General features: G+C 38.9%; 1 protein-coding gene across 1 annotated transcript in view; it reads right to left on the bottom strand.

The window, feature by feature from the left end:
- COG5 (component of oligomeric golgi complex 5) overlaps positions 1–25,096 on the bottom strand; it is a 307,163-nt gene that overhangs the window by 174,214 nt on the left and 107,853 nt on the right. The window contains exon 7 of the mRNA XM_067468812.1: positions 6,914–7,044. Coding sequence (XP_067324913.1) covers positions 6,914–7,044 — 131 coding nt within the window. The remainder of the gene's footprint in view (positions 1–6,913; positions 7,045–25,096) is intronic.

The raw sequence follows: 25,096 nt of genomic DNA, 5'->3' as shown, positions 1-25,096 counted from the left end.
TACTATAATAAGGAAGTAACAAGACCGGGTGATGTGAAGATCACATGCTACCATTGCCAAGAGCCAGGGCATATAAGAGCAAGGTGCCCTAGGTTGAGGAATGAAAAGAGTATTACTTCACCTCCAAGAAACATTCGTCTGGTACAGAAAGATAAAGGGACTGGTCACTATACAGAGGAGGTTAAGAGTGAAACGAAATCCACAGATGAGACCAGTAAAGTATTCCGAGTGTGGAAAGTGAGAGAGGTTGAAGAGTATGACTATAGAGAGGAGATAATAATAAATGGAAGAAAAATATTGGGATTAAGAGACTCAGGAGCTCAAGTGTCCCTAATCCAAAGTCAACTAATAAACCCGGAGCAGATAGTGCCTGATAAGAAATATCTATTAAAAGGAATCTATGGGCCAGCATTCGAAACATCGGTAGCAGAAATCCCTGTAACTTATAAAAAATACAAAGGAATGTGGCAAGTTGGAGTGATGAAGGAATTGGAAGTTCCATTCATTATAGGAAATGACTTATATGAAGAATGCCAAAGAGTCAATGTAATTACTAGAAAATCAGAAACAGAGGAGATGGACGGTGATTCTGATGAAGCAAGTACTTCACGAGACAACGAAGAGAGTGGTGAACTTATGCAAATGAAATTCTCAGATAAGCAGACTGAAGTGTTCTTAAAGGAACAGAAGAAAGATAAATCTTTAGGAGAGTCATGGGAACAAGCCAGAAGTGAGGCTGGTGGACCATTAGCTGAAAAGTCTAGTTCTTTCCAAGTTATAAATGAAAGATTGTATAGAGTTGTCAGAAGGAGGAAGAGTGGTGATAGTGTTGAAGTGAACAAACAGCTAGTAGTACCGGAGAAGTACAGATTAAGAATATTAAAGATGGCCCATGACACAACATTCGGAGGACATCTGGGAATTAAAAAGACGAAGGCAAGAATTCAAGAAAAATTTTATTGGCCTAATATTGGAAAGGAGGTCAAAGCATATTGTCAGTCCTGCCAAGTGTGCCAGCTAATTGGGAAAGCCAACGATAAAACTAAAGGACTTATACAATCGGTGCCTGTGGTAACAACGCCCTTTGAGAAGATGGGAATTGACATCATAGGTCCCATATCCAAAGCCACTAAAGAAGGAAATAAGTACATCTTAACAGCCATTGACTATGCTACGAGGTATCCAGAGGCAATACCTTTAAGAGACTTACAAGCTAAAACGGTAGCTGATGGACTACTTAATATTTTTGCCAGAGTGGGATTTCCCAAGGAAATTGTGACAGATCTAGGAACTTATTTTATGTCCAAGCTGATCAAAGAATTATTTAAAGGCTGTGGCATCGTACATCACAACACAACGGCATATCATCCGCAGAGCAATGGATTAATTGAAAACTTTAATAAGACAGTAAAACATATGATCAAGACATATGTCAACAAAAACCCTAATGACTGGGATAGACAGTTACAACATCTTTTATTTGCATATCGAGAAGTCCCACAGGAGAGCACGGGATATAGCCCTTTTGAACTTCTGTTTGGTAGAAAAGTGCGAGGACCCATGGACATCATAAGTGCAAGTTGGACTGGTGATGAGGAGATCCAGGAGGAAGATATTATGGACTATATAGAGAAATTTAAGGAACATATAGACATTGTACGGGGTGAGGCATCGAAAAATCTGGAGTCAGCTCAACAAAAACAGAAAGAAAGTCGAGATGCGAAGGCCAAACATCGGAATTTTAAAGAAGGAGACAGAGTGCTGTTACTCAAGCCTAAATCCCATAAGAAAATGGACATGGCATGGGAAGGTCCCTATGTAATATTTGAAAAACTGTCTGATGTGAACTATCTGGTAATGAAAGTAGGGGAGGAAGGAAAATATAAGCGTGTGCATGTTAATAGGATAAAACCCTATTATGTGAGAACAAATTTGATTTTTAGGGTAGTAACAAAAGAAGCAAAAGCATATTCAGTAACAGAATGGGGAGAATTAAGGGAACAAAGTATCATACCTGATGTGTCTAAGTGTTTAGAATTGTCAGAAAGTCAAAGATGTCAACTGAGAGATGTATTGATAAAGCATCAGGATGTATTTAGGGATGTGCCAGGAAAAACGGAGCTGGTAACTCATAAGATCAATACGGGTGATGCAAAACCCATAACTTCACACCCGTATAGAGCAACAGGAGAACAAGCTCGAATTATCTCAAAAGAAATTAGAGAAATGTTAGAGTTGGGATTGATAGTACCATCAGAAAGTCCATGGTCATCCCCTGTAGTGTTAGTACCGAAACAGGATGGCACCATGAGATTTTGTGTGGACTATCGGAAAGTAAATGCGGTAACTGTGTCTGACGTATACCCGATGCCCAGAATTGATGAATTATTGGAGACCATTGGGGCAGCGAAATTTATAACAACTTTAGATTTAACCAAAGGATATTGGCAAGTGGGGATGGATCCTAAGGATCAGTGTAAAACAGCTTTCGTGACAAAAGAGGGATTACATGAGTTCACACGTTTACCTTTTGGGTTAAAAAATAGCGCAGCGAGTTTCCAAAGATTAATTGACAAAATGTTGGTAGGTTTAAGAGAGTTTGCTCAGGCTTATATTGATGACATTGCAATTTACAGTACCGATTGGGAAATGCACTTAGGACATATTTCTAAAGTGTTACAAAGAATTAAAGAAACTGGGTTAACAGTAAAAGCTGCAAAATGCCAATTAGCAAAAACAAAGGTTAAATATTTAGGACACGTAGTTGGTAGTGGAGAAATAATACCTGAATGGGCCCGGTCCTGTTCAACATCTTTATTAACGACTTAGATGAAGGGCTAGAAGGCATGATCATCAAGTTTGCAGACGACACCAAATTGGGAGGGATAGCCAATAGTCCAGAGGACAGGAGCAGAATTCAAAACGATCTTGACAGATTAGAGAGATGGGCCAAAACTAACAAAATGAAGTTCAACAGTGACAAATGCAAGATACTCCACTTTGGCAGAAAAAACGAAATGCAAAGATACAGAATGGGTGACGCCTGGCTCGAGAGCAGTACGTGTGAAAAAGATCTTGGAGTCCTCGTGGACAACAAGTTAAACATGAGCCAACAATGTGACGTGGCGGCAAAAAAAGCCAATGGGATTTTGGCCTGCATCAAGAGGAGCATAGTGTCTAGATCTAAGGAAGTAATGCTACCCCTCTATTCTGCTTTGGTTAGACCACACCTGGAATATTGTGTCCAATTCTGGGCGCCACAATTCAAGAGAGATATTGACAAGCTGGAATGTGTCCAGAGGAGGGCCACTCAAATGATCAAGGGTCTGGAGAACAAGCCCTATGAGGAGCGGCTTAGGGAACTGGGCATGTTTAGCCTGAAGAAGAGAAGGCTGAGAGGAGATATGATAGCCATGTATAAATATGTGAGAGGAAGCCACAGGGAGGAGGGAGCAAGCTTGTTTTCTGCTTCCTTGCAGACTAGGACGCGGAACAATGGCTTCAAACTACAAGAGAGGAGATTCCATCTGAACATTAGAAAGAACTTCCTGACTGTGAGAGCCGTTCAGCAGTGGAACTCTCTGCCCCGGAGTGTGGTGGAGGCTCCTTCCTTGGAAGCTTTTAAGCAGAGGCTGGATGGCCATCTGTCAGGGGTGATTTGAATGCAATATTCCTGCTTCTTGGCAGGGGGTTGGACTGGATGGCCCAGGAGGTCTCTTCCAACTCTTTGATTCTATGATTCTATGATTCTATGAATGGAACAAAGTAGAAACTATTAGGAATTGGGCAAGGCCTAGAACTAAAAAAGAAATTAGAGCATTTGTAGGAGTGGTAGGCTTTTATAGGAAGTTTATTCCTAATTTTAGCGCTATCGCTTCTCCTTTATTTGAGTGTCTACAAAAAGACAAACCTAATATAATTAAATGGAATGAAGGGTGTCAAAAAGCCTATGATGAGTTAAAGAATGCATTGGTAAATGAACCCATATTAAAGGTACCTGAGTTTGATAAACAGTTCATACTCACCACAGATGCATCAAGGATAGGACTGGGAGCGGTGTTGAGTCAAGTAGATATAAATGGAGACCTAAGGCCTATATTATATCTAAGTAGAAAGTTATTGGAGCGAGAGCAACATCTCGCAGTGATTGAGAGGGAGTGTCTAGCCATAATTTGGGCTATTGACAAATTAAGACCTTATCTTTGAGGAAGAGAGTTCCTAATATATACAGACCATTCTCCACTGAGGTGGTTGAATCAAGTAAAAAACACCAATAGCAAACTGATAAGGTGGAGCCTAATGCTGCAAGATTATCAGTTTGATGTAAGACATATTAAGGGAAAAGAAAACATTGTGGCGGATGCGCTCTCTAGAATTCCAGGAAAGGATGAGGAACAGGAGACAGAAGAATAAATGAATGCAAGAAGATGACTATTGGTAATGTATATTGGTGATATATGTTGTTAAGATATATAATATGTGTGTTTATATAAAATTGTATTGATAGAGTAACCGTATAGTATCATTATTAAAGAATGTTTTCATGTGATATATGATAGAAATGTATGTATTTAAATGTATGGTTTTAAATGTGAATTGAATATAGAATTGTTAGATAAGGTATAAGTTAACAATATTGCTTTCGATGAGGTTAAAAACACTCACCTCCAGCAATATTTTTATAGGGAAGGGGCGTATGTAGCGAATTTGTTACTCTATATGAAATTTTAGTGTATAGATCTATGTTCGCAGGGGGCAGATAAGGAAGATTATAGACAGGAGAGGATAGCAACAGAGGGACCGGATTTATTTGCATATGGAGGCTGATTGGTCATATGCAGATTAGCATAGCCCCAGGATTTCAAAAGGTTGGGAGACAAAATGACAGTTGGGAAGAGCAGGGCCGAACATTCTAAAGGGGCGGAGTTAAGTTCAAAAAGGAGGGGAGTTAGAGAGAGAGTTTAAAAAAAAAAGAGAGTTAGTTGAGTAGGGATTGCAGTTTGTGAAGGACAGAGAGTTAGGGATTCCTGTTCATGAATGGTAGTTAATAAATCCTGTTAGAAAAGTAAGCTGCTAGTCAAATAGAGTAAAAGTTTTGAGAACCTAAAGAAAAGCCAGTGGTGCTTGAATTGGAAAGTACTTTTAGTCCTGTATGTGTAAAGCAAATATCATCTTGATAAATGAGAAACATTGAAAGCCTATTTCAGGAGAGTGCAACAAGTATATATACGTGACTGGAACCCAAGTTTGCAACAAAAATAGTAATTGTAACCACAATCGTTTGGAGCTTGAAATTTTAAATAAACTTGTTACTTTGTTTCATACAAGAGAGACTCAAGCCTGTGTTTCCAAGCCAAGAGGCTTCTGCTTTATAACACACAGAGAATCCCAGATATTAAAGATTCGGCAGAGGACTGCACATAGGTGCATGCTTCTTTACACAAACTGGTGTCCTCCCTCTCTGGCCTTACACCATCCATTTAGTAGAAGCAGAAATCCAATAATAAGCATGCATATTTATGCTACAATCCACCTTATCGAGTATTAGGTAGTAATGTCAAGTCTACAAGATGTTATCAAACATGTCATATATACTCGAGTATAAACCGACCCGAATATAAGCCCCTCGGCACCTAATTTTACCACAAAAAACTAGGAAAACATATTGACTCAAGTATAAACCGAGGGTGGGAAATGCAGCCACTACTGGAAAATTTCAAAAAAAAAAAAATTTGGTCGTGTCAGGAGCGACTTGAGAAACTGCAAGTCGCTTCTGGTGTGAGAGAATTGGCCGTCTGCCATGACGTTGCCCAGGGGACGCCCAGATGAATTGATGTTTTATCATCCTTGAGGGAGGCTTCTCTTATGTCCCCGCATGAGGAGCTGGAGCTGATAAAGGGAGCTCATCCGCCTCTCCCCAGATTCGAACCTTCAGTCCTTCTGGCACAGGGGTTTAACCCACTGCGCCACCGGGGGCTCCCAAAATAAAAATAGATACCAATAAAATTACTTTAATTGAGGCATCAGAAGGTGAAATGTTTTTGAATATTTACATAAAACTGTAATTTGAGATAAGACTGCCCAACTCTAATCAAATCATTATTCTAACCCTCTTCAATGTAAATGTACTTACATATCCTTCCAACAATAATAAAGAGAGTAAAATAATAAATGTAATAATAATAATAATAATAATAATAAAGTAAAATAATTGAAATGCAATAATAAGTGTAATAATAGAGTAAAATAATAAATTTAATAATAGAGTAAAATAATAAATATAATAATAAGCATAACTAGTGTAAAATAATAAATGTAATAATAATAGGGTAAAATACTGTAAATTTAATAATAATAATAATAAAGAGAATAAAATAATACATGAAATAAAACTAATATACTAATAATAATACTAATAACAGAGTAAAATAATAAATAACCTTGACTCGAGCCTGAAAAATTAGGCTTATACTCGAGTATATACAGTAACTATATCTACTTTTGCACATTTTATTGAAAACACTTTGAGTCAGTTCTGGGAGAAAGGTAGGATAACAAATAAAACTTCATACTAATATAAAAGGCAAGGAAATAGTAGTTTTGTAATATTGAACAATTTCTTTCAGAACAAGCCTTTGTTTGCTAAGGTTCACTTTTTCACATTGCCTCTGAAGAAGTGGGGTGTCACTCGTATAAGGTTATGCTGAAATAAATGTATTCATTTAAAAGGTCTTAGCCTACATATCCACCAATGTTAGCCTGAAAATCCACTAATTTATTTTTATATATCCAATTTCACCAATCGAAGTATTGCACTGTAGCTAAAGAGCAAATCATTTATCTCACTTTGAGAGGTTTTGTATTCCATCCATCTTTCAATCTAATTTTGAAAGGAAGCAAAAACATACTTTACCTGAGTTTCTATTCCTTGCTCAAGCAGCCGTTTAGCCTGGTTTTCAACCTCAAGTCGAGCTCTTGCAATAAACAGCAGGTCATTTTCAATTACTTCTATTCCAGAGAGATCTATTCCTTGAGAAAGGTAATCTGTAAAAGCAACAGCATTTTGATATATTATCAAAAGAAGTCTGAAAACAACATAAATTGAAAAAGGCGAAACCTTATAAATAGCATTTGATGTCACAATGTCGAAGAACACAAGGATATGTCTTTGCATAACTGTTTCACGAAGAAGGAAAGGGAGACGGGCAGCAAGAGTTGAATCTCTCTCAGCAGCAGGTTTAAATGCATTTATTGCTTTCCATTAAGACATTGTGCATCCAGACGAAATGAAAAGTCCCAGATGTGGTTTCGATACTTTCCAATTTTGCATGTGTGTACGCCTTAAAGTCCTGCCGACTCATGAAAACCCCATTAATTTTATATTGTTTAGACTGTCCATTTTTTTTTCTGAAATAACCTACAGCATCTGCTATTTGTTGACAGTCTCTCATCCAGTACTAATAAGGGAAGACTCTTCTTAGCTTCCAAGAGCAGGCATGATCTGGTGCCTTTAGTTTCCCGAACTCTGCTAGTCCAGATGTTCAGACAGCTGATGAAGATCCGGGGATTGTTGTCCCAGAGCCTGGGAGAGTGGATGGGGTTTTCAATGAGAGAAAGGGTGGAAGTTTAGATCCTGTCTGTGAGAATGAGCTTGAAAGCGAAACTGCCCCAGAGTCCAGTGGACAGAGAGTTGCAGCGGCTGGCTAAGACTTTTTGCCTAGTCGCCTCATAGCAACCCCTGATAAAGAGTTGGATGGGTGAGAAAGTTCATCTGAAAACACACCTGCAGTTAGCAGGAATCTCAGGATTCATCATAGGGAAGAAGTAAGCAAAGATCACAAAGACTCAGTGAGAAACAACAGTGTGAGAAATCTCACAGGCAAGGGAGACAAGACTTCATGGCTTGTGGCCCTTAAATCAGAGAAATGTTTCCGTTAGAATTCAGATCAGGCAACACTGCATTACAGTGAGGATCTCAAGTCTAGTTTCAAGTTCATGTTTTAGTCTAAGATCTTGAGAATTTGGATTCATGTTTTAAAGAAGTTTCTATAGTCTTGGTTTCATGTTTTGATTCTTGTTTTCCTGGATTTATGCTCATGTTTTGACTGTTTTTTCCCCTGTAGCTTGTTTTATGGAACAGATTTGGACTGTTTGGATTATTGCCTTTGGAATGTTTTTTCCCACTACCAGTTTGGTTTGGCTTGTTATTTGTTGTATGCTTTTCCCCATTACCTACTGGATTTTGCCTTTCTTATTTCCTATGGTGATTTTCCCTTTTTATATGTGCTTTTCTCAAAAAACTATTTTACTACTGCCTTTGAATTCCTGGTTGGCATTGAGTACAAGGTGAATTCTTGCTGTGGTACAACACGTGGGTTTAAAACTGTCTCCTCAGCAATTGTTCATCTTTGTATTGCAGAGATTAAATGGAGAAATTAAAACAGTTATTGCTTTCTTCAGAGATGTGCCCATATTTCATAAAATAGACCCTAAGGAAATTGGCAGTGGAGGGGTAATGAAGGGATAACATCTTTTGGTTAAGGTTTAATAATGAACATGACTGATGAACATTTAACAGCTTAAGCAGAAATACATGAACTAGAAGTATCCTGGCAAGTGAGGATTGAGTTGATTGTTAAGTTAAGCTACAATTCTGCAAGAGTTTTATTACAAAAAAGAACAAAAATCATAAAATCATATAACTGGAAAAGATCTCATGGGTCATTAAGTCCTACCCCTCTGCCAAGAAGCAGGAAAATCACATTCAAAACACCCCTGACAGATGGCCATCTAGCCTCTGTTTAAAAGCCTTCAAAGAAGAAGCCTCCGCCACACTCTGGGATAGAGTTCCACTGCTGAACAGCTCTTACAGTTAGGAAGTTCTTCCTAATGTTCAGGTGGAATCTACTTTCCTGTAATTTGAAGCCATTGTTCCACGTGCTAGTCTTCAAGGCAGCAGAAAAAGAGCTTGTTCCCCCGTTCCTATGACTTCCCTTCACATCTTGATACATGGCCCTCATCATGTCTCCTCTCAGCCTTCTCTTCTGCAGGCTAAACACACCAAGTTCTTTAAGCTGCTCCTTATAGGGCTTGTTCTCCAGACCTTTGATCATTTTAGTTGCCCTGCTCTGGATACTTTCCAGCTTGTCAACATTTCCCTTAAATTGCAACATTTCCAGAATTGTGTGACCAAGGCAGAATAGAAGATAGCATGATTTCCCTGGATCTAGACACTATACTCCTATTTATGCAGGCCAAAATCCCATTTCTTTTTTTAGCTGCGGAATCACATTGTTGGCTCATGCTTAACTTGTTGTGCATGAGGACTCCAAGATCCTTTTCACAGGTACTGCTATCAAGCCGGGCATCCCCCATTCTGTATCTTTGCATTTCATTTTTTTCTGTCTAAGTGGAGTATCTTGCATTTGTCTCTGTTGAACTTCATTTTGTTAGTTTTGGCCCATCTATCTGATCTGTTGAGATCATTTTGAATTCCGCTCCTATCTTCTGGAGTATTGGTTATCTCTCCCAATTTGGTGTCATCTCCAAACTTGATGATCATGCCTTCTAACCCTTCATCTAAGTCATCAATACAAATATTGAACAGAACCTGGCCCAGAATGGAACCCTGTAGCACTCATAGCTTTTTTCCAGAATGAAGAGGAAGCATTTCAGTATGTTCGCTTAACCAATTACAGATCCAGCTAACCACAGTTTTGCCTAGTTCACATTTGACTAGTGCCTGATGTCATGATCTGTTTCTTAAACATTTATGCAAAATATTTAATTTTTTAGTTGCCACAAGGATTCGAAGTTTTTTTTGTTTTGTTTTTACGAACAACAGCTCAGATAACTCCAAAAATCCAACAAACCTACTTTTGTATCATTATGCATCACCAAGCTCAACACATATAACCATCACAGTTGATACAGTTAATGTGATAAAAGTTCTTTTAAAAAGCAGGAAAGCACATACAATTGTTTGGTTGTAATGCAATGTCACTGACTTTTTGCAGATTTCAGGCTTCTTAGTATTTATTTATTTGTTTGTATGTGTTTTTATTTCAGATATTTGTACCCTGCCGGGGGGGAGGGGGGGGGGCAGAAGACGACTCAGGGCGGCGTAACATTTTCTAAAGGCTTATTTCAAAAGTTATGTCTTTGTGTGATATGTGATGTTATTTTATGTGATGTGCTTAATAATGTTTATTGTTTTATCAGGCGAGGGTCAATTTCGATGTTTTATACTGTTTTTTATCGATGGCATTGAATTGTTGCCCACACTGTGATCTATCCTGAGTCCCCTTCGAGGTTGAGAAGGGCAGTATACAAATACTACTAATTATTATTATTTGCTGTATTTGTATACCGCCTTTCTCAGCCTATCGGCGACTCAAGGCAGTTTCCAGCAAAAAAGTATACATAATATCATAGTACAAATTAGACATTAAAGCAACATAAACACAGCAAGCAATAAAAACAACATAATCAGCATCTCCTTATTGTCAAGCATTGTCCAGTTCCATCGTCAATTCGTCAGATTTCCTATATCAGTTATCTATATCAGTTACTATGTATTTGTGAACACTTGCTCAAACAGCCATGCTTTAACTTGCTTCCGAAACGTTAAGAGGGAGGGAGCAGATCTAATTTCTCTAGGGAGGGCGTTCCATAGCTGAGGGGCCACCACTGAGAAGGCCCTGTCTCTCGTCCACGCCAAACGTACCTGTGACGAAGGCGGAGCTGAGAGCAATGCCTCCCCGGACGATCTCAAGGTCCTTGATGGTTCATAAGGGGAGATGCGTTCGGACAGGTAAGTTGGGCCAGAACCGTTTAATAATAAACAATTCCATATTTAATTCTTTAAAATTCTTGTTAAGGCACAAGAAATGCATTGTTTCTTGTCTTCCTCCACTTGGCTTCTAGAAAAATGGACATAAATGCAAACATTTTCAAGGAGTGCCTTGAGATAGTTCAATCCCAATTCTCCACTTTAATTCCAAATGGAAATATTATGATCCAGCATTTGGGGCGTGAAAATAATATCCTCTTGGTGAACAGCTCTTAAATGGATGATAACTGAATATTGCTTGCTATTCTGAAGGCTGTGAAGTGCATCGGAGAAGATAGAATAAATGGCTTTTAAACTAGTGAAGACGATGAGAAGTACCTCTTTCCGGAACCATATCATGACTACATCTCTTCATACCACAGATAATAAAATGTTAAAAGTCTGTGCCATTTCCTGATATTAATACTCTGTACTTCACCAGTGAGAACTGTGTCTGCAAATAAATTTTGTGCTTCCACGAATCACAACAGAACTATAAACTGTCTTCTAAATGAAAGGTTTCCCTTTGATGAAAAAGATGCCAATTGTATTAATCTCATTGCATTTGCAGTTGTTACTTTTTTTATATAAATAGGCAATGTGTCAAATTCTATTTAAAATCTCTAATATTTCTACGCAGGTCTCATCACTATTTGCTCATCCTCAAATGTTCCCATGATTATTTGTTGTTGTGTTTTCATAAGAATCGTGGAGATTTGCCTTAAAAAACACTGTTTCCAGGCAGCCAGGTGTGCTCTTTGTACAGCATTGCCATCTTCTAAACATTATTATTATTATTATTATTATTATTATTATTATTATTATTATTATATCATTTAGCAATCTAGCTAGTCTGTTTTGGGCTAATAGGATAGTTTCTCAACTTTTTTCATAGTTGGGTCCAAAACAAGTTAACCACGATAATTAAATCGAACTGGCTGATACATTCATACTATTTCAGTATTCTGCTACCTTCAGTGGTTGACAGTTCATTTCAAGGACCAATTCAAAGTGCTAAATTTAGTTCAAAATGGGTTGGTGCCAGGTTACCTGGAGCATTTGCGTTATAACATGAGATACTGCTGCTTTGCAGAATAACTACAGTTAGGAGAGTTATTCTACAGATGAGTCAAAATACAAGGGGTTGGAGTTGCAAGACCCCTGCAAAAACAGAAAAACCACAAATGAAAAAGAAAATATCTTTCTAAGAACCTCCAAGCTCCATAACAACTTTATGGCTAAGTTCTGCTGCAGACTGAACACAGAATAATGCTGGTGCTGTTCAAGTGTATGTACTATTCAAGCGAGGTATTGACAATCTGGAATGCGTCCAGAGGAGGGTCTGGAGAAGAAGCCCTATAAGGAGGGGCTTAAAGAACTGGGCATGTTTACCATGAAAAAGAGAAGGCTGAGAGGAGACATGATAGTCATGTATAAATATGTGAGAGGAAGTCATAGGGAGGAGGGAGCAAACTTGTTTTCTGCTGCCCTGGAGACTAGGACACGGAACAATGGCTTCAAACTACAAGAAAATTCCATCTGAACATTAGGAAGAACTTCCTCACTGTGTGAGTTGTTCAGTAGGCTTGGTTGATCTTTTTCGTAAGTTTCTAAACTCGTAATGAATTCGTATTAAATTACCTTTTGATCCAATATCGAGCCATGCAGGAATAGTGTCAGGAGTAATTACAAATTGAAACAATTTCCCCATTTTTCGCAATTTACCCATTTTTCGTAGTTTTACAATCTTGCAGTTTCCCTGGCTTCCCTGGCAACAAGTGGCAATGCGGAAGGGCGAGGTGGGCGTGGCTACGCCCCCAGTGACCGTCAAGAAGAGCTGGGCATAGCCACACCCACCTCATTCCCCTGCCATTCATCGCCGTTCAGTCACCCAGGGAAGGGAAACTGCAAGATTTTAACACTAATTTCGCAGTTTCCCTTCCCTGGGTGACTGCGAATGGTGATGGATGGCAGGGGAATGAGGTGGGTATGGCTATGCCCAGTTCTTCTTGATGGCCACTGGGGGCGTAGCCACGTCCACCTTGCCCTTCCGCATTGCCGCTTGTCGCCAGGGAGGCCAGGGAAACTGCAAGATTTTAAACTAACAGGGGGGAGGGGTACCTTCAATTAACGAAGTAAATGAAGATACTCAGATTTTTGCTATTTCCGATCTTTTTTTCAAGAAAATTTGAAAAATAATTTTAAAATCGAAACGAGTTTAGAACATTTTTTTGATTAACCAAGCCTACTGTTCAGCAGTGGAACTCTCTGCCCTGGAGTGTGGTAGAGGCTCCTTCTTTGGAAGCTTTTAAACAGAGGTTGGGTGGCCTTCTGTCGGGGTGCTTCGAATGCAATTTTCCTGCTTCTTGGCAGGGGGTTGGACTGGATGGCCCAAGAGGTTTCTTCCAACTCTATGATTCTATTGTTATAACTTTTATAATTTGCAGATTATTGATTAAGTTGTAATAAATGCCACTAAAATGGATTCTAATTAAGAAAACAAAGTATTTTCTTAAGAACAAAATCTTAAGATAAGAAGCCATTGAACTTCACAAGCACATGGACAATTTCAACTGAAAGGAGGAAACCGTGAAAATGAATGACATCTGGTTATCAGTATTAAAAAAAAACAACAGAATCAAGACAGTAAATAATGAACACGACTCAGAAATAGGAGAACTCCAGACAACAAGCAATCAAGGGTCATTTAACACCTCCCAAACAGAGGATGCCTCCAGGCAACAAAGTCCAGGCTAACTCTATGCAGATACCCTCACTGATTGACTTTGCAAATTTCATGGCTACTCAAATGCTAATATAAGTTTGCTAATTATGACATTCATACTTTCTTTAAACAGACAAGAGATCTTTCTACCACCCTGGGCATTCCACAGGTATATATACACCCCACTTCCCTCACTGCCAACAGAACCTCTGAAGATGCCAGCCACAGATGCAGGCAAAACGTTAAGAGAGAATGCTGCTGGAACATGGCCATGCAGCTTGAAAAACTCACAGCAACCCAAAAGAAAATCTCAATCAGTGACTGATACCAGATGAGAAACTTTTGCCTGGGCACACAGGAGACTGGGCGATTTGAAAGACGCTGAACAGACTGCACTCTGGCACCACAAGATGAAGAGCTAACCTTAGGAAATGGAGCTACAAAGTGGAGTCCACGACATGCGAGCGTGGAGAAGAGCAAACCACAGACTACTTAGTACAATGTAGTTTTGAGCCCTGCCACATGCACAATGGAGGACCGTCGTACAGCAACCCCAGAGGCACTCAAAGTGGCCAGCTTCTGGTCAAAGGAAATTTAGAATATATGGTTCCGGCCCAGCGTATCTGTCCGAACGCATCTCCTTCTACGTCCCACCTCAGAGTTTAAGATCTTCTGGGGAGACACTGCTCTCGGCCCCACCTCTATCACAAGTGAGATTGGTGGGGACGAGGAGCAGGGCTTTCTCGGTGGTGGCCCCTCACCTCTGGAATTCACTCCCCGGGGAAATTAGGTCATCGACATCCCTCCTCTCCTTTAGAAGGAAATTAAAAACATGGATTTGGGACCAGGTGTTTGGGCAATCTGGCGGATAGATAAGGGACAAGCGACGACTAGAATTGATGGATTGGACAATGTGGAATTTGAATTTACAGACTCTGAGCTGGTAAACATTGAGCACTAGATTGTTTTTAGGGATTGTGATGTATAATGGATTGTTTTAATTGTTTTAATTACTGTTTTTATGTTTTAATTTTTTACCTTGTTGTTGTGCCAACATCGAATTGTGCCTTTTTGTAAGCCGCCCTGAGTCCCCCCTCGGGGGTTGAGAAGGGCGGGGTAGAAGCGCGAGAAATAAATAAATAAATAAATAGTATAATGCCGAGTTTTTAACTTTGTTTGTGGTTTTTCTATACATTCTAACTGTATTCTCAATTCACTTCTGACACTATAAATAAAATTATATATAGGGGGTGGGGGGAGGAAATGAAAATCTTATAAAAGTTTGGTTTAACAATGCTGGAAGATCTTGAGATTCCTAGAGAGAACATATTAACCAAATTTGCAAATAATTAAATCAGCAGAAGTGAAACTTGTAACTGTGGAAGACCGACTATAATGGGGATGACATCAGAACCAAGGGACTTTTCCAATCCTTTTTGTTGTTGTTGTTCATTTGTTCAGTCGCTTCCAAGTCTTCATGACTTCATGGACCATCCCACGCCAGAGAGCTCTGTCAGACGTCACCTCCCCCAGCTCCTTCAGAGTCAAGTCAGTCACTTCAAAGATACAATCCATCCATCTTGCCCTTGGTCAGCCCCTCTTCCTTTTTCCTTCCATTTTTTCCAGCATCATTGTCTTCTGTAAACTTTCCTTTCTTCTCATGATGTGGCCAAAGTACTTCATCTTTGCCTCTACTATCTTTCCCTCCAATGAGCAGTTGGGCTTTATTTCCTGAAGTATGGACCGGTTGGATCTTCTGGTGGTCCAAGGCACTCTCAGCACTTTCCTCCAACACCACAGTTCAAAAGCATCTATCTTCCTTCACTCAGCCTTCCCTATGGTCCAGCTCTCACATCCATAGGTCACTACGGGGAATACCATTGCTTTGACTATGCGGATCTTTGTTGCCAGTGTGATGTCTCTACTCTTCACTATTTTATCAAGATTGGACATTGCTCTCCTCCAAAGAAGTAAGCGTCTTCTGATTTCCTGGCTGCAGTCTGCGTCTGCAGTAATCCTCAAAACCTACGAATACAAAGTCTGTCACGGCCTCCACGTTTTCTCCCTCTATTTGCCAGTTATCAATCAATCCAGTTGCCGTAATCTTGTTTTTTTATGTTTAACTGCAAACCAGCTTTTGCACTTTCTTCTTTCACCTTGATTAGAAGGCTCCTCAGCTCCTCCTTGCTTTCAACCATCAATCCTTATTTTTTTGTAATTTGAAGAATGTGTAAATAAATGCTCCAAGGAAATCCTGTTGCACTCCAGACAGATAAGGGTCTCAAGGCTTTGCAGAAAATCCACTGTTGTTCCTTTCCACTCCTCTGAATAAGTACAAAAAGAAGTTTAAACACTACATTCATAGATTATTTGGCCTTTGGGGTATTTAATGCAAGGCACGGTAGATTTATTTATTATTTATTTATTTCTGCTACTTATACCCCGCCCTTCTCACCCCCGAGGGGATTTGTTTATTTTTTTATCCTATAGGCTAAAAGCTTGCCAGCCTTCTCAACAGGCTCCCAGAACAATTGTTTGGCATATGTGATTAAGAAGTCAGCTTGCTGTGCATTCAATTTGTTTACAACACATTCAGTTCTAAGAAGATCATTACATGACTGGGGGGGGGGGGGGAGGAAACAGGTTAGAATAGTATTCAGCTAAGCCTTTTTCTAATTTCTTCCTCTGACTGAGGGAAATCTTGAGTCTTCTCCCCCCACCCCTTGTATCATGCAAGGGAAATTATGCGTCACTCCCAACACACTCTTACATTTCATAATAGGACTCTAATAATGCCTGGAGGTCCATTAAACACCAGAAATTCCTGACGGCACAAGGCAATGATTAATTCAAGCCCATCACAGCAACACCTCCAAAATCAACAGATAAAAACACATTGTGAAATTAGAGTAGGTAATGGAACATGAGCAGAAATTAGAATAGATGTTAAAGGTATTTCCAGAATCTACCATCCAAGGGGAATTTTATTGTCTCTATTAATGGGAAACACAAACCATCTGGCACCCTAAAGTCCACAGGTTGATCATAAACAAACACGAAGAAGATCCATGACTTGGACTGGATCCCAACTTATATGTTTTTATTATGTACTGCAGGCCTTAAAAAAGTCTGTATACGGGTAAGAACAGGGAAGCTTGGACAATGCAAAACGTCCAGCACAGGGGATATACAGCCTAAATTTAGACCAAGGAAGAGACTGATAGAAGTTCAGATGGCCTTTGTAATAATAACACTAGCAAGCAGCAGAAACCCCAGAGGAGGTGGGGCACCCATGGAGCCCCTGAACACCTCTTGCAGAGCCCCAAAGGCTCCCTGGAGCACAGTTTGAGAAACACTGTTCTAGGGTAAAGAGAGTTGCAGTCCAAGTGAAATACTATAGGCTAGCAAATGGTTTATATATGTAATGATAGTGAATATCCTTTGCTCTATACTGGATCTATCTACCTATCTCCATTTTTATCAATTCATCTTCCCAATATAAGGTTACATCCCATTTAGACTACTGCAACGCTCTCTACGTGGGGTTGCCTCTGAAGACTGCCCGGAAGCTGCAGCAAGTACAACGTGCGGCAGCCAGATTACTAACGGGTGCTGAGTACAGGGAGCACACCACTCCGCTGTTACACCAGCTCCACTGGCTGCCAATTAGCTTCCAAGCGCAATTCAAAGTGCTGGTGTGAACCTATAAAGCCCTAAACGACTCCAGCCCGGTTTACCTCTCCGAACGTATTCTCCCCTACGAACCATCAAGATTACAAAGATCGTCTGGAGGGGCCCTGCTCTCGGTCCCGCCGGCCTCACAAGCGCGGCTGGTAGGGACGAGGGACAGGGCCTTCTCGGTAGTGGCCCCGCGACTCTGGAACTCTCTCCCGCCAGAGGTTAGAACCGCCCCAACAATCATGACATTCAGGAAACAGGTGAAGTCGTGATTATGGAGACAGGCTTTCGAAGAATGAGGCAATGATCTGGATGGAAGACGGTGTATATTCGATTTTAGTATGACGACTGACCACTGTAGTTTTAAATATATGTGCTTTTATAATGTTTTATTGTAATGTGTATTTTGATATTTTACCGATAGTATGTGTTTTTATTGTTGGAAACCAGGCTGAGTCCCTCTTATGAGGTGAGAAGCTCGGTATATAAAACTTTGAAATAAATAAATAAATAAATAAGATCCAAGACAGTTTAGAATTTTGATTAAGCCATCGAATTAGATCTTGGATATTATTCAGAATATCCTTCCAGAGCAAAAATATTTGTCCCACCTCACCATGATAAACACATTTGGGGGCAGGGGGACGACGACGGAGGACTAAGTCCTGAGGGACTCCACAAATATCCAGTTGGTGTGCTCTATGTTTTGAGTTCCTCACCACAAGAAAGTGCTCCCAAGGTGCATTCCAGAATAGTGACACTAAGAGCCCTTCCACACAGCCCTGTATCACAGAATATCAAGGCAGAAAATCCCACATTATCTGAGTGTGGACTTAGATAACCCAGTTCAAAGCCAATATTGTGGGATTTTTGGCCTTGATATAGGGCTGTGTGGAAGGGCCCAAAGGAAAGTCATAACCAATAGTACTGAAAGCTTGTTGAAGGCTTTCATGGCTGAAATCACTAGGTTGCTATGAGTTTTCCAGGCTGTATGGCCATGTTCCAGAAGCATTCTCTCCTGAAGATGCCTGCCATAGATGTGAACAAAATGTCAGGAGAGAATGCTTCTGGTATATAGCCATACAGCCCAGAAAACTCACAGTAACCCAGTACTGAAAGCCATTGAAAGGTCTAATATAATGGTTCCCAACCTTTGGTTCTCCAGGTGTTTTGGACTTCAACTACCACAATTTCTAACAGCTGGAAAGCTAGCTGGGATTTCTGGGAATTGAAGTAAAAAAAACTGGAGCTTGGGATCCACTGATCTAATAAAACCAACAAGAACATAATTCACCTGTCCAATTCCCAGGTCAGGTCATCCATCAAGGAATCAAAGTGTATCTGTTCTTTAACCAGAACTGAAGCCCAAGTGAAATGGACCTAGATAATCCATTTCACCTAGGTTCTGATTTAATTGAAAATCTTTCACATATGCCATATGTATGTCCATCTGTACTATTGTTCATTTCTAAGCCTCATAACTTAGAAACCTTTAGGAAACAGCACAATTACTTCTATGTCTGTTGTCTTTTTAATGGCAAATAGGTGTGGAACTCTAGGAAGAAATAGACTGATGGAAGCAGATATGAAAAAGTAGCAGCTTTGAAATTAAATATCTAAGAAATATGCATCATAGAAACAAGAGAAGGAAATGGAAAACAAAGCAATGAAAGAAGTAGGAGATCTTCAAATAAGAGAAAACTAAATCCAGCTTGTATAGCCTGGACTTAACAAACAGGAGTCATACACAACATGTCACTTTCCACTTCAACAGTTCCCTCCTCCAGATAATCTAGCAGTCTTTATTACTTGCTAATATCCCATGCCCACTATGTTCCCACTCAAACCTTCTGAAGAACATCTAAAAGAATGATAAACAAAGCACCGCAACAAAGCTTTTATATAAAACTGCAGGCTGCAAGCAGATATTACTCAGAATGTAGGGAAGGTCCTTACGTGGCAGAAATATCTGTTCATCTTCACCACAGAGGCACTCTTCCCAAAACCATTCATATGGATATTAACGTCGAAGGGAGCAGTTTCTCTGTATGTGTATAGGCCCCCAACTCATAAGTCGACAAGATGAAAAGATAAAAATCTAACTAATCAGATTGCCTAACTCGGCTCAAAGCTAAGATTCTGTCTAAGCAAAGAATGGTAATGAGATTATGTATATGCCAGTGATATTTTTCTCATATGTCTATACGAATAGGCAATTTGGGGGAAAGGCATACGTGATCAGTTCCATGTCAAATGTGTTGTGCTGCTCTTAAGACAAGATAGTTTCTGCATACTGTATTGATAATTTCTAATTTCTTGTTTGTTTGTTTTGTTTATGCCCTGCCTTTATCTCAGCATGCAATTCAAGCATTTTAAAAACACAATGCAACTAAAAAAAACCTCAGTTTTAAAAAAGCATTGGAAGCATAATAAAACAGAAACACAACACTCCCCATTAAAATCGCTGCTGCAATGTTTTAAAACCAAATCCCTCCCTAAATAAAATAGTCTTTACTTGCCAGCAGAAAAACAACAGGGAAGAAATAATAATAATAATAATAATAATAATAATAATAATAATAACTAGCCGTCCTCTGCCCATGTTGCTGTGGCCAACATGGAGGTTTTGTGTGGGAGGTTTGGCCCAATTCTATCGTTGGTGGGGTTCAGAATGCTCTGTGATTGTAAGTGAACTATAAATCCCAGCAATTACAAATCCCAAATGTCAAGATTCTATTTTCCCCAAACTCTACCAGTGTTCACATTTGGGCATATGGAGTATTCGTGTAGAGTTTGGTCCAGATCCATCATCGTTTGTGTTCACAGTGATCTCTGGATGTAGGTGAACTACAACTCCAAAACTGAAGTCAATGCCCATCAAATTCTTCCAGTATTTTCTGTGGGTCATGGGAGAACTGTGCGCCAAGTTTGGTTCAATTCCATCGTTGGTGGGGTTCAGAATGCGCTTTGATTGTAGGTGAACTATAAATCCCAGCAAATACAACTCCCAAATGACAAAATCAATTTTTTTGAGTGAAGGACATACATTGGGTTGTTAGGTGTCTTGTGTCCAAATTTGGTGTCAAGTCGTCCAGTGATTTTTGAGTTCTGTTAATCCCACAAACGAACATTACATTTTTATTTATATAGATAATGCAAACTCTGCAAGGAAGCTGATGAAACCATGAATCATATCCTCAGCTGTTGCAAGAAAATCGCACAGACGGACTACAAACAAAGACACAACTCTGTGGCCCAAATGATTCACTGGAACTTATGTCACAAGTACCACCTGCCAGCAGTAAAGAATTGGTGGGATCATAAACATGCAAAGGTCATGGAAAATGAACATGCAAAAATACTGTGGGACTTTCAAATCCAGACTGACAAAGTTTTGGAACACATCACACCAGACATCACGATTGTGGAAAAGAAAAATGTCTGGATTACACTGTTCTACAAATTCTCAGTTTTTCTCAGTTACGGAAACGAAATGTGCCGTTTCTTAATAAATTTAACATGCTGAATTCAAATATAAAAATTAAATGTGTTAATTGGCTCTGGTTTTTATGCAACAGCTATTTCAATTTTCTCCACAATAGGTAATTCGTTAATATTATGATAATGCACCTAACCTTACTGCATGTATATAAACCGTGAATATTTACTACATTTTAGTCAAATTATATTGCCAATAGTTTATACATGAGAAATATTTATTTAATTAGTCTATTGTTTATGTTTGTGCAGCAAGAAACTATATTAGTAGGCCTAATGTAGTTGAAAAGTCTGAAAGTTTAAATGTCGCTTTAATCGTGACTTTAGTTTTTATCCTGTTTGCTTCTCTTGACTTTTCTTTTGTATTCAAGGAAAGCATTACAATGCTCCAGCAGTAGTCTGACAGCATTGACGGAGTCCATTTGCCTTGGTATCTTTTTTCCATAGTGCTTTATTTGCACACGTGCGAGGCATAACTACAGTAAAAAGAACAATGTAAAACGATGTTTGACGATACTGTCTCAGTCTTCAACTGACTGACCCTCACCATTCAAAAGTCTGGCCTTATATAGGGCTTTCTGGCTTTTGCACACGGCACTAATACTGCGTCATCAAACTTTCTAGAGTATTCTAGAATCTTCCATAGTGTAAGTCACAACATGCATTTTTTCAATCATACGTGATCACGTGATTGCTTATATCATAAAAACTAGAGCCAATATACATTTTTAAATGTCATTTTCGTTTTCAGCACCCCAAAATCATAAAAGAACAGCTATTTTCAGGCCCGCAACTTTCTAGAATCTTCCATAGTGTAAGTCGCAACATGCATTTTTTCAACCATACGTGATCACGTGATTGCTTATATCATAAAAACTAGAGCCAATATACATTCGTTTTCAGCACCCCAAAATCATAAAAGAACAACTATTTTCAGGCCCGCAACTTTTTTTCCGTTGAACAGTGTTACCGATGTTGCCATACCAGGTGACAGCCGCATTGTGGAAAAACAACAGGAAAAACTCAGCCGCTATCAAGACCTCAAAATCAAACTGCAAAGGCTCTGGCATAAACCAGCACAGATGGTCCCAGTGGTCATTGGCACACTGGGTATCGTGCCAAAAGATCTCAGCCGGCATTTGGAATCAATAAACATCGACAAAATCATGATCTGTCAATTGCAAAAGGCCACCTTACTTGGATCTGCATGCATCATTCTAAAATACATCAGAGAGTTGTATGGAGTTATAACAATGGCTATATATGAGTCCTATAAGTGGGTAGGAGGATGAGATTGGTTCTGTTACTTACAACCGTATATCTGTTCCCTCACCATGCTATAGTGAGTTTCCTCACCATGCTATAGGGCAGTGCTTCTCAACCTTGGGTCCCCAGATGTTTTTGGCCTACAACTCCCAGAAATCCCAGCCAGTTTACTAGCTGTTAGGATTTCTGGGAATTGTAGGCCAAAAACATCTGGGGACCCAAGGTTGAGAAGCACTGCTATAGGGAGTGGCAAAGTATGAAGTGTACTTCGTTGTATTAAAGCACAGCCTCCAATTGCAAGAATATTCTACATTTGTTTATTTATTTTATTTACTGTACACATTTATGTATATGTCTAGAAATGTTAGTCCAAAATTGATTTCAAAAACCATGTGTCAACTTATCTATAGGTCAGTGTTAAGTACTGTACCTTAACTCTCATCTAATAATAATAATAATAATAATAAAAATAAAAATAATAAATCTTTAATTTTAACCCGCTTTCTCTCCCCAAAGGGACTCAAAAAGAGGAAACTGTCCTCTTCTCTGAGTAGAGCGGCAAAAAGGCCAAAGCTTAATCCATGCCAGGAGATGAACTGAATGTCAATTGTCGCAAACCATGCCCCATTTTTCTGAAGTAGCTAAAACTATTTTTGGCATTAATGTGAAAGGAACTGATATTAAGATGGTCCAGGATGCTAATAATAATAATAATAATAAGATGATGATGATGATGATGATAATGATGATGATGATACAGGTTGTCCCAGTGGTCATCGGCACACTGGGTGCCATGCCAAAATATCTCAGCTGACATTTGGAAACAATAAACATTGACAAAATCACAATCTGTCAACTGCAATAGGTCACCTTACTTGGATCTGCGTACATCATTCGAAAATACATCACACAGTCCTATACGCTTGGGAAGTGTTCGACTTCTGATTTTGTGATACGAAATCCAGCATATAGATCTCATTTGCTGTGACATACTGTGTTTTTGTGTCAGTAAAATAATATTAATAATGATGATGATAATAATTTTATTTCTTAACAGTCTCTCATGGCTCGAGGCAGGCTACAACATAGATAAAACATATAATCATTACAAACAAAATACACATCTTAAAACATATTTCTATAAAATGCATATTAAAATACACAGAACAAAGTTTAAAATATAGTGAACACAAGATGTGAGTTAAAAAGTCGTGATTAAATCTGACTGAATAGGTCTGTTGGAAGAGCTAGGTCTTCAAATTTTGACAGGTCATTTAGCTGACAGAGCTCTTCTGGCAGGTAGTTTCATAGTCTTGGGGCAGCGTATGAAAAGGTCCTTTGGGTGAGGGTTGCCTGTTGGGTTCTGCCTGGTCGGAGTAGCTGCCCCCCAGAGGATCTCAGTTTTGGGGTGGGCAATTGTACAGGAGAAGGCGATCCTGTAGGTAACCTAGACCCAAACCTTGCAGGCTTTAAGGGTCAAAACCAACATCTTGTACCTGTTAGTTTTTATATACATATATACCTATATATACAGGCAGTCCTTGAGTTACAAACACCCAGTTTACATATGACTTCTCATTACGAAACAGGGTGAGGCAATAGGAAGTGAGAGGAAATCTACCCTTGGGAAAGGAAATTCATTCCTAAAAGAGTTATCATGGGGAAAAGGTGTTTTTACTGAAGCTTTCTCAGAAAACTTTGTTTCCATGACAACCCAAAATTTTCAAATCCAATTGTCACAGGGACAAAAAGTGTGATGAAATCTTCTGAACAGACAGCAAAACAAATGGTGCAGGGGTTAACCCTTCTCTTTACTATCCAAAACCTTTTTTAAAAATGGCTGGAGTTACACTTAAAAATGTACCCGTTCTACCTTACACACAAATTCAACTTAACCTGCAGACTGCCCGTACAACAAAACACTGAAAAAAAGAGAAGCAAGAAAAATATACAGATGAGTCAGGATGCAATTAAAAAATAGGAGGAGTTATAAAAGAATCCCTCAAATAAATAATTTATGAGATCAAATTGTTACAAAAACAGTTTTCAACTATTATGTTGCCTATGGTTGAAAAGAAGATGAGATATGGGAAATGGAAATAGTTTGAGTAGGAAAATAAATCATGAAGATGGCTAGCAAATAAACTAGAGAGAGAAATTAATATCGAAGATTGGAGTTTGAGAGGAAGAACTGACTGACCAAAACAAGATTAAGAAGATTGTTTATAAATATTATGCATGGCTTTACACAGCTTCAGAGTCTCCTGAAGATGAAATAGAAAAATATCTAGAAAGACAAAATCTTCAAACGTTTAATGAAAAGCAATGAAGGAGACTTCATGAACTGATAACTACGGCAGAAGATATTAAGGCTCTAAAGTAGATGAAGTTAGATGAGGCACCAGGTCTACTTGGACTATCTGCATAGAGTTATAAGATTTTATATGATCAATTAATTGTGCCATTACAGCAAATCATGAATAAATTATCTGATTTTTGGTAACAGGCTAATATAATTTTAATTCTTAAAAAAAGCACCACAATCTAAAAGATACAAAAAACTATACGCCAATACCTTTGTTGAACAATTACTACAAAAAAATGCTGCCATTTTAGCAGAATGAGTGAAAACAGTTTTGCAAACTCTATTACATGATGATCAAGTAAGAGCTCTACCAAAGATATAGTTAAGAAATGATACTAGCTCAATTTTGAATATTTTGGAATATTCTGAGCCTCATAACAAGAAATATGGCTTTGATGTTTTTGGATGCTATAAAAGCTTTTGACAATACGTCTTGGCCTTTTATATGGGCTGTGCTGGAGTAGATGAAACTTAGTACAAACTTCCAAGAATGGATTAAACACATTTATGAAAACCAAAATTCCCGTATTTTGATTAACTAAACCATGCAAACTACAAAAATGTACTAGACATAGATGTCCTCTCCTGCCATTGTTCTTTTAAAATGTTGCTTGGGGTTTTAAATAGAGTAACTGATGCTGACTAAGATATAAAAGGAGTTAAAGTTTTAAATTTAAAATGTTTGCTGATGATTTTTTAATTTTTTTAGAAGATCAGTTGCATTCTGGTTGAT

Source organism: Anolis sagrei, chromosome 5 (genome assembly GCF_037176765.1).
Source record: "Anolis sagrei isolate rAnoSag1 chromosome 5, rAnoSag1.mat, whole genome shotgun sequence".
Taxonomy (NCBI): Eukaryota; Metazoa; Chordata; class Lepidosauria; order Squamata; family Dactyloidae; genus Anolis; species Anolis sagrei.
Note: the sequence above shows the minus strand (reverse complement) of the source record. Positions and strands in the feature narration are given on the sequence as shown.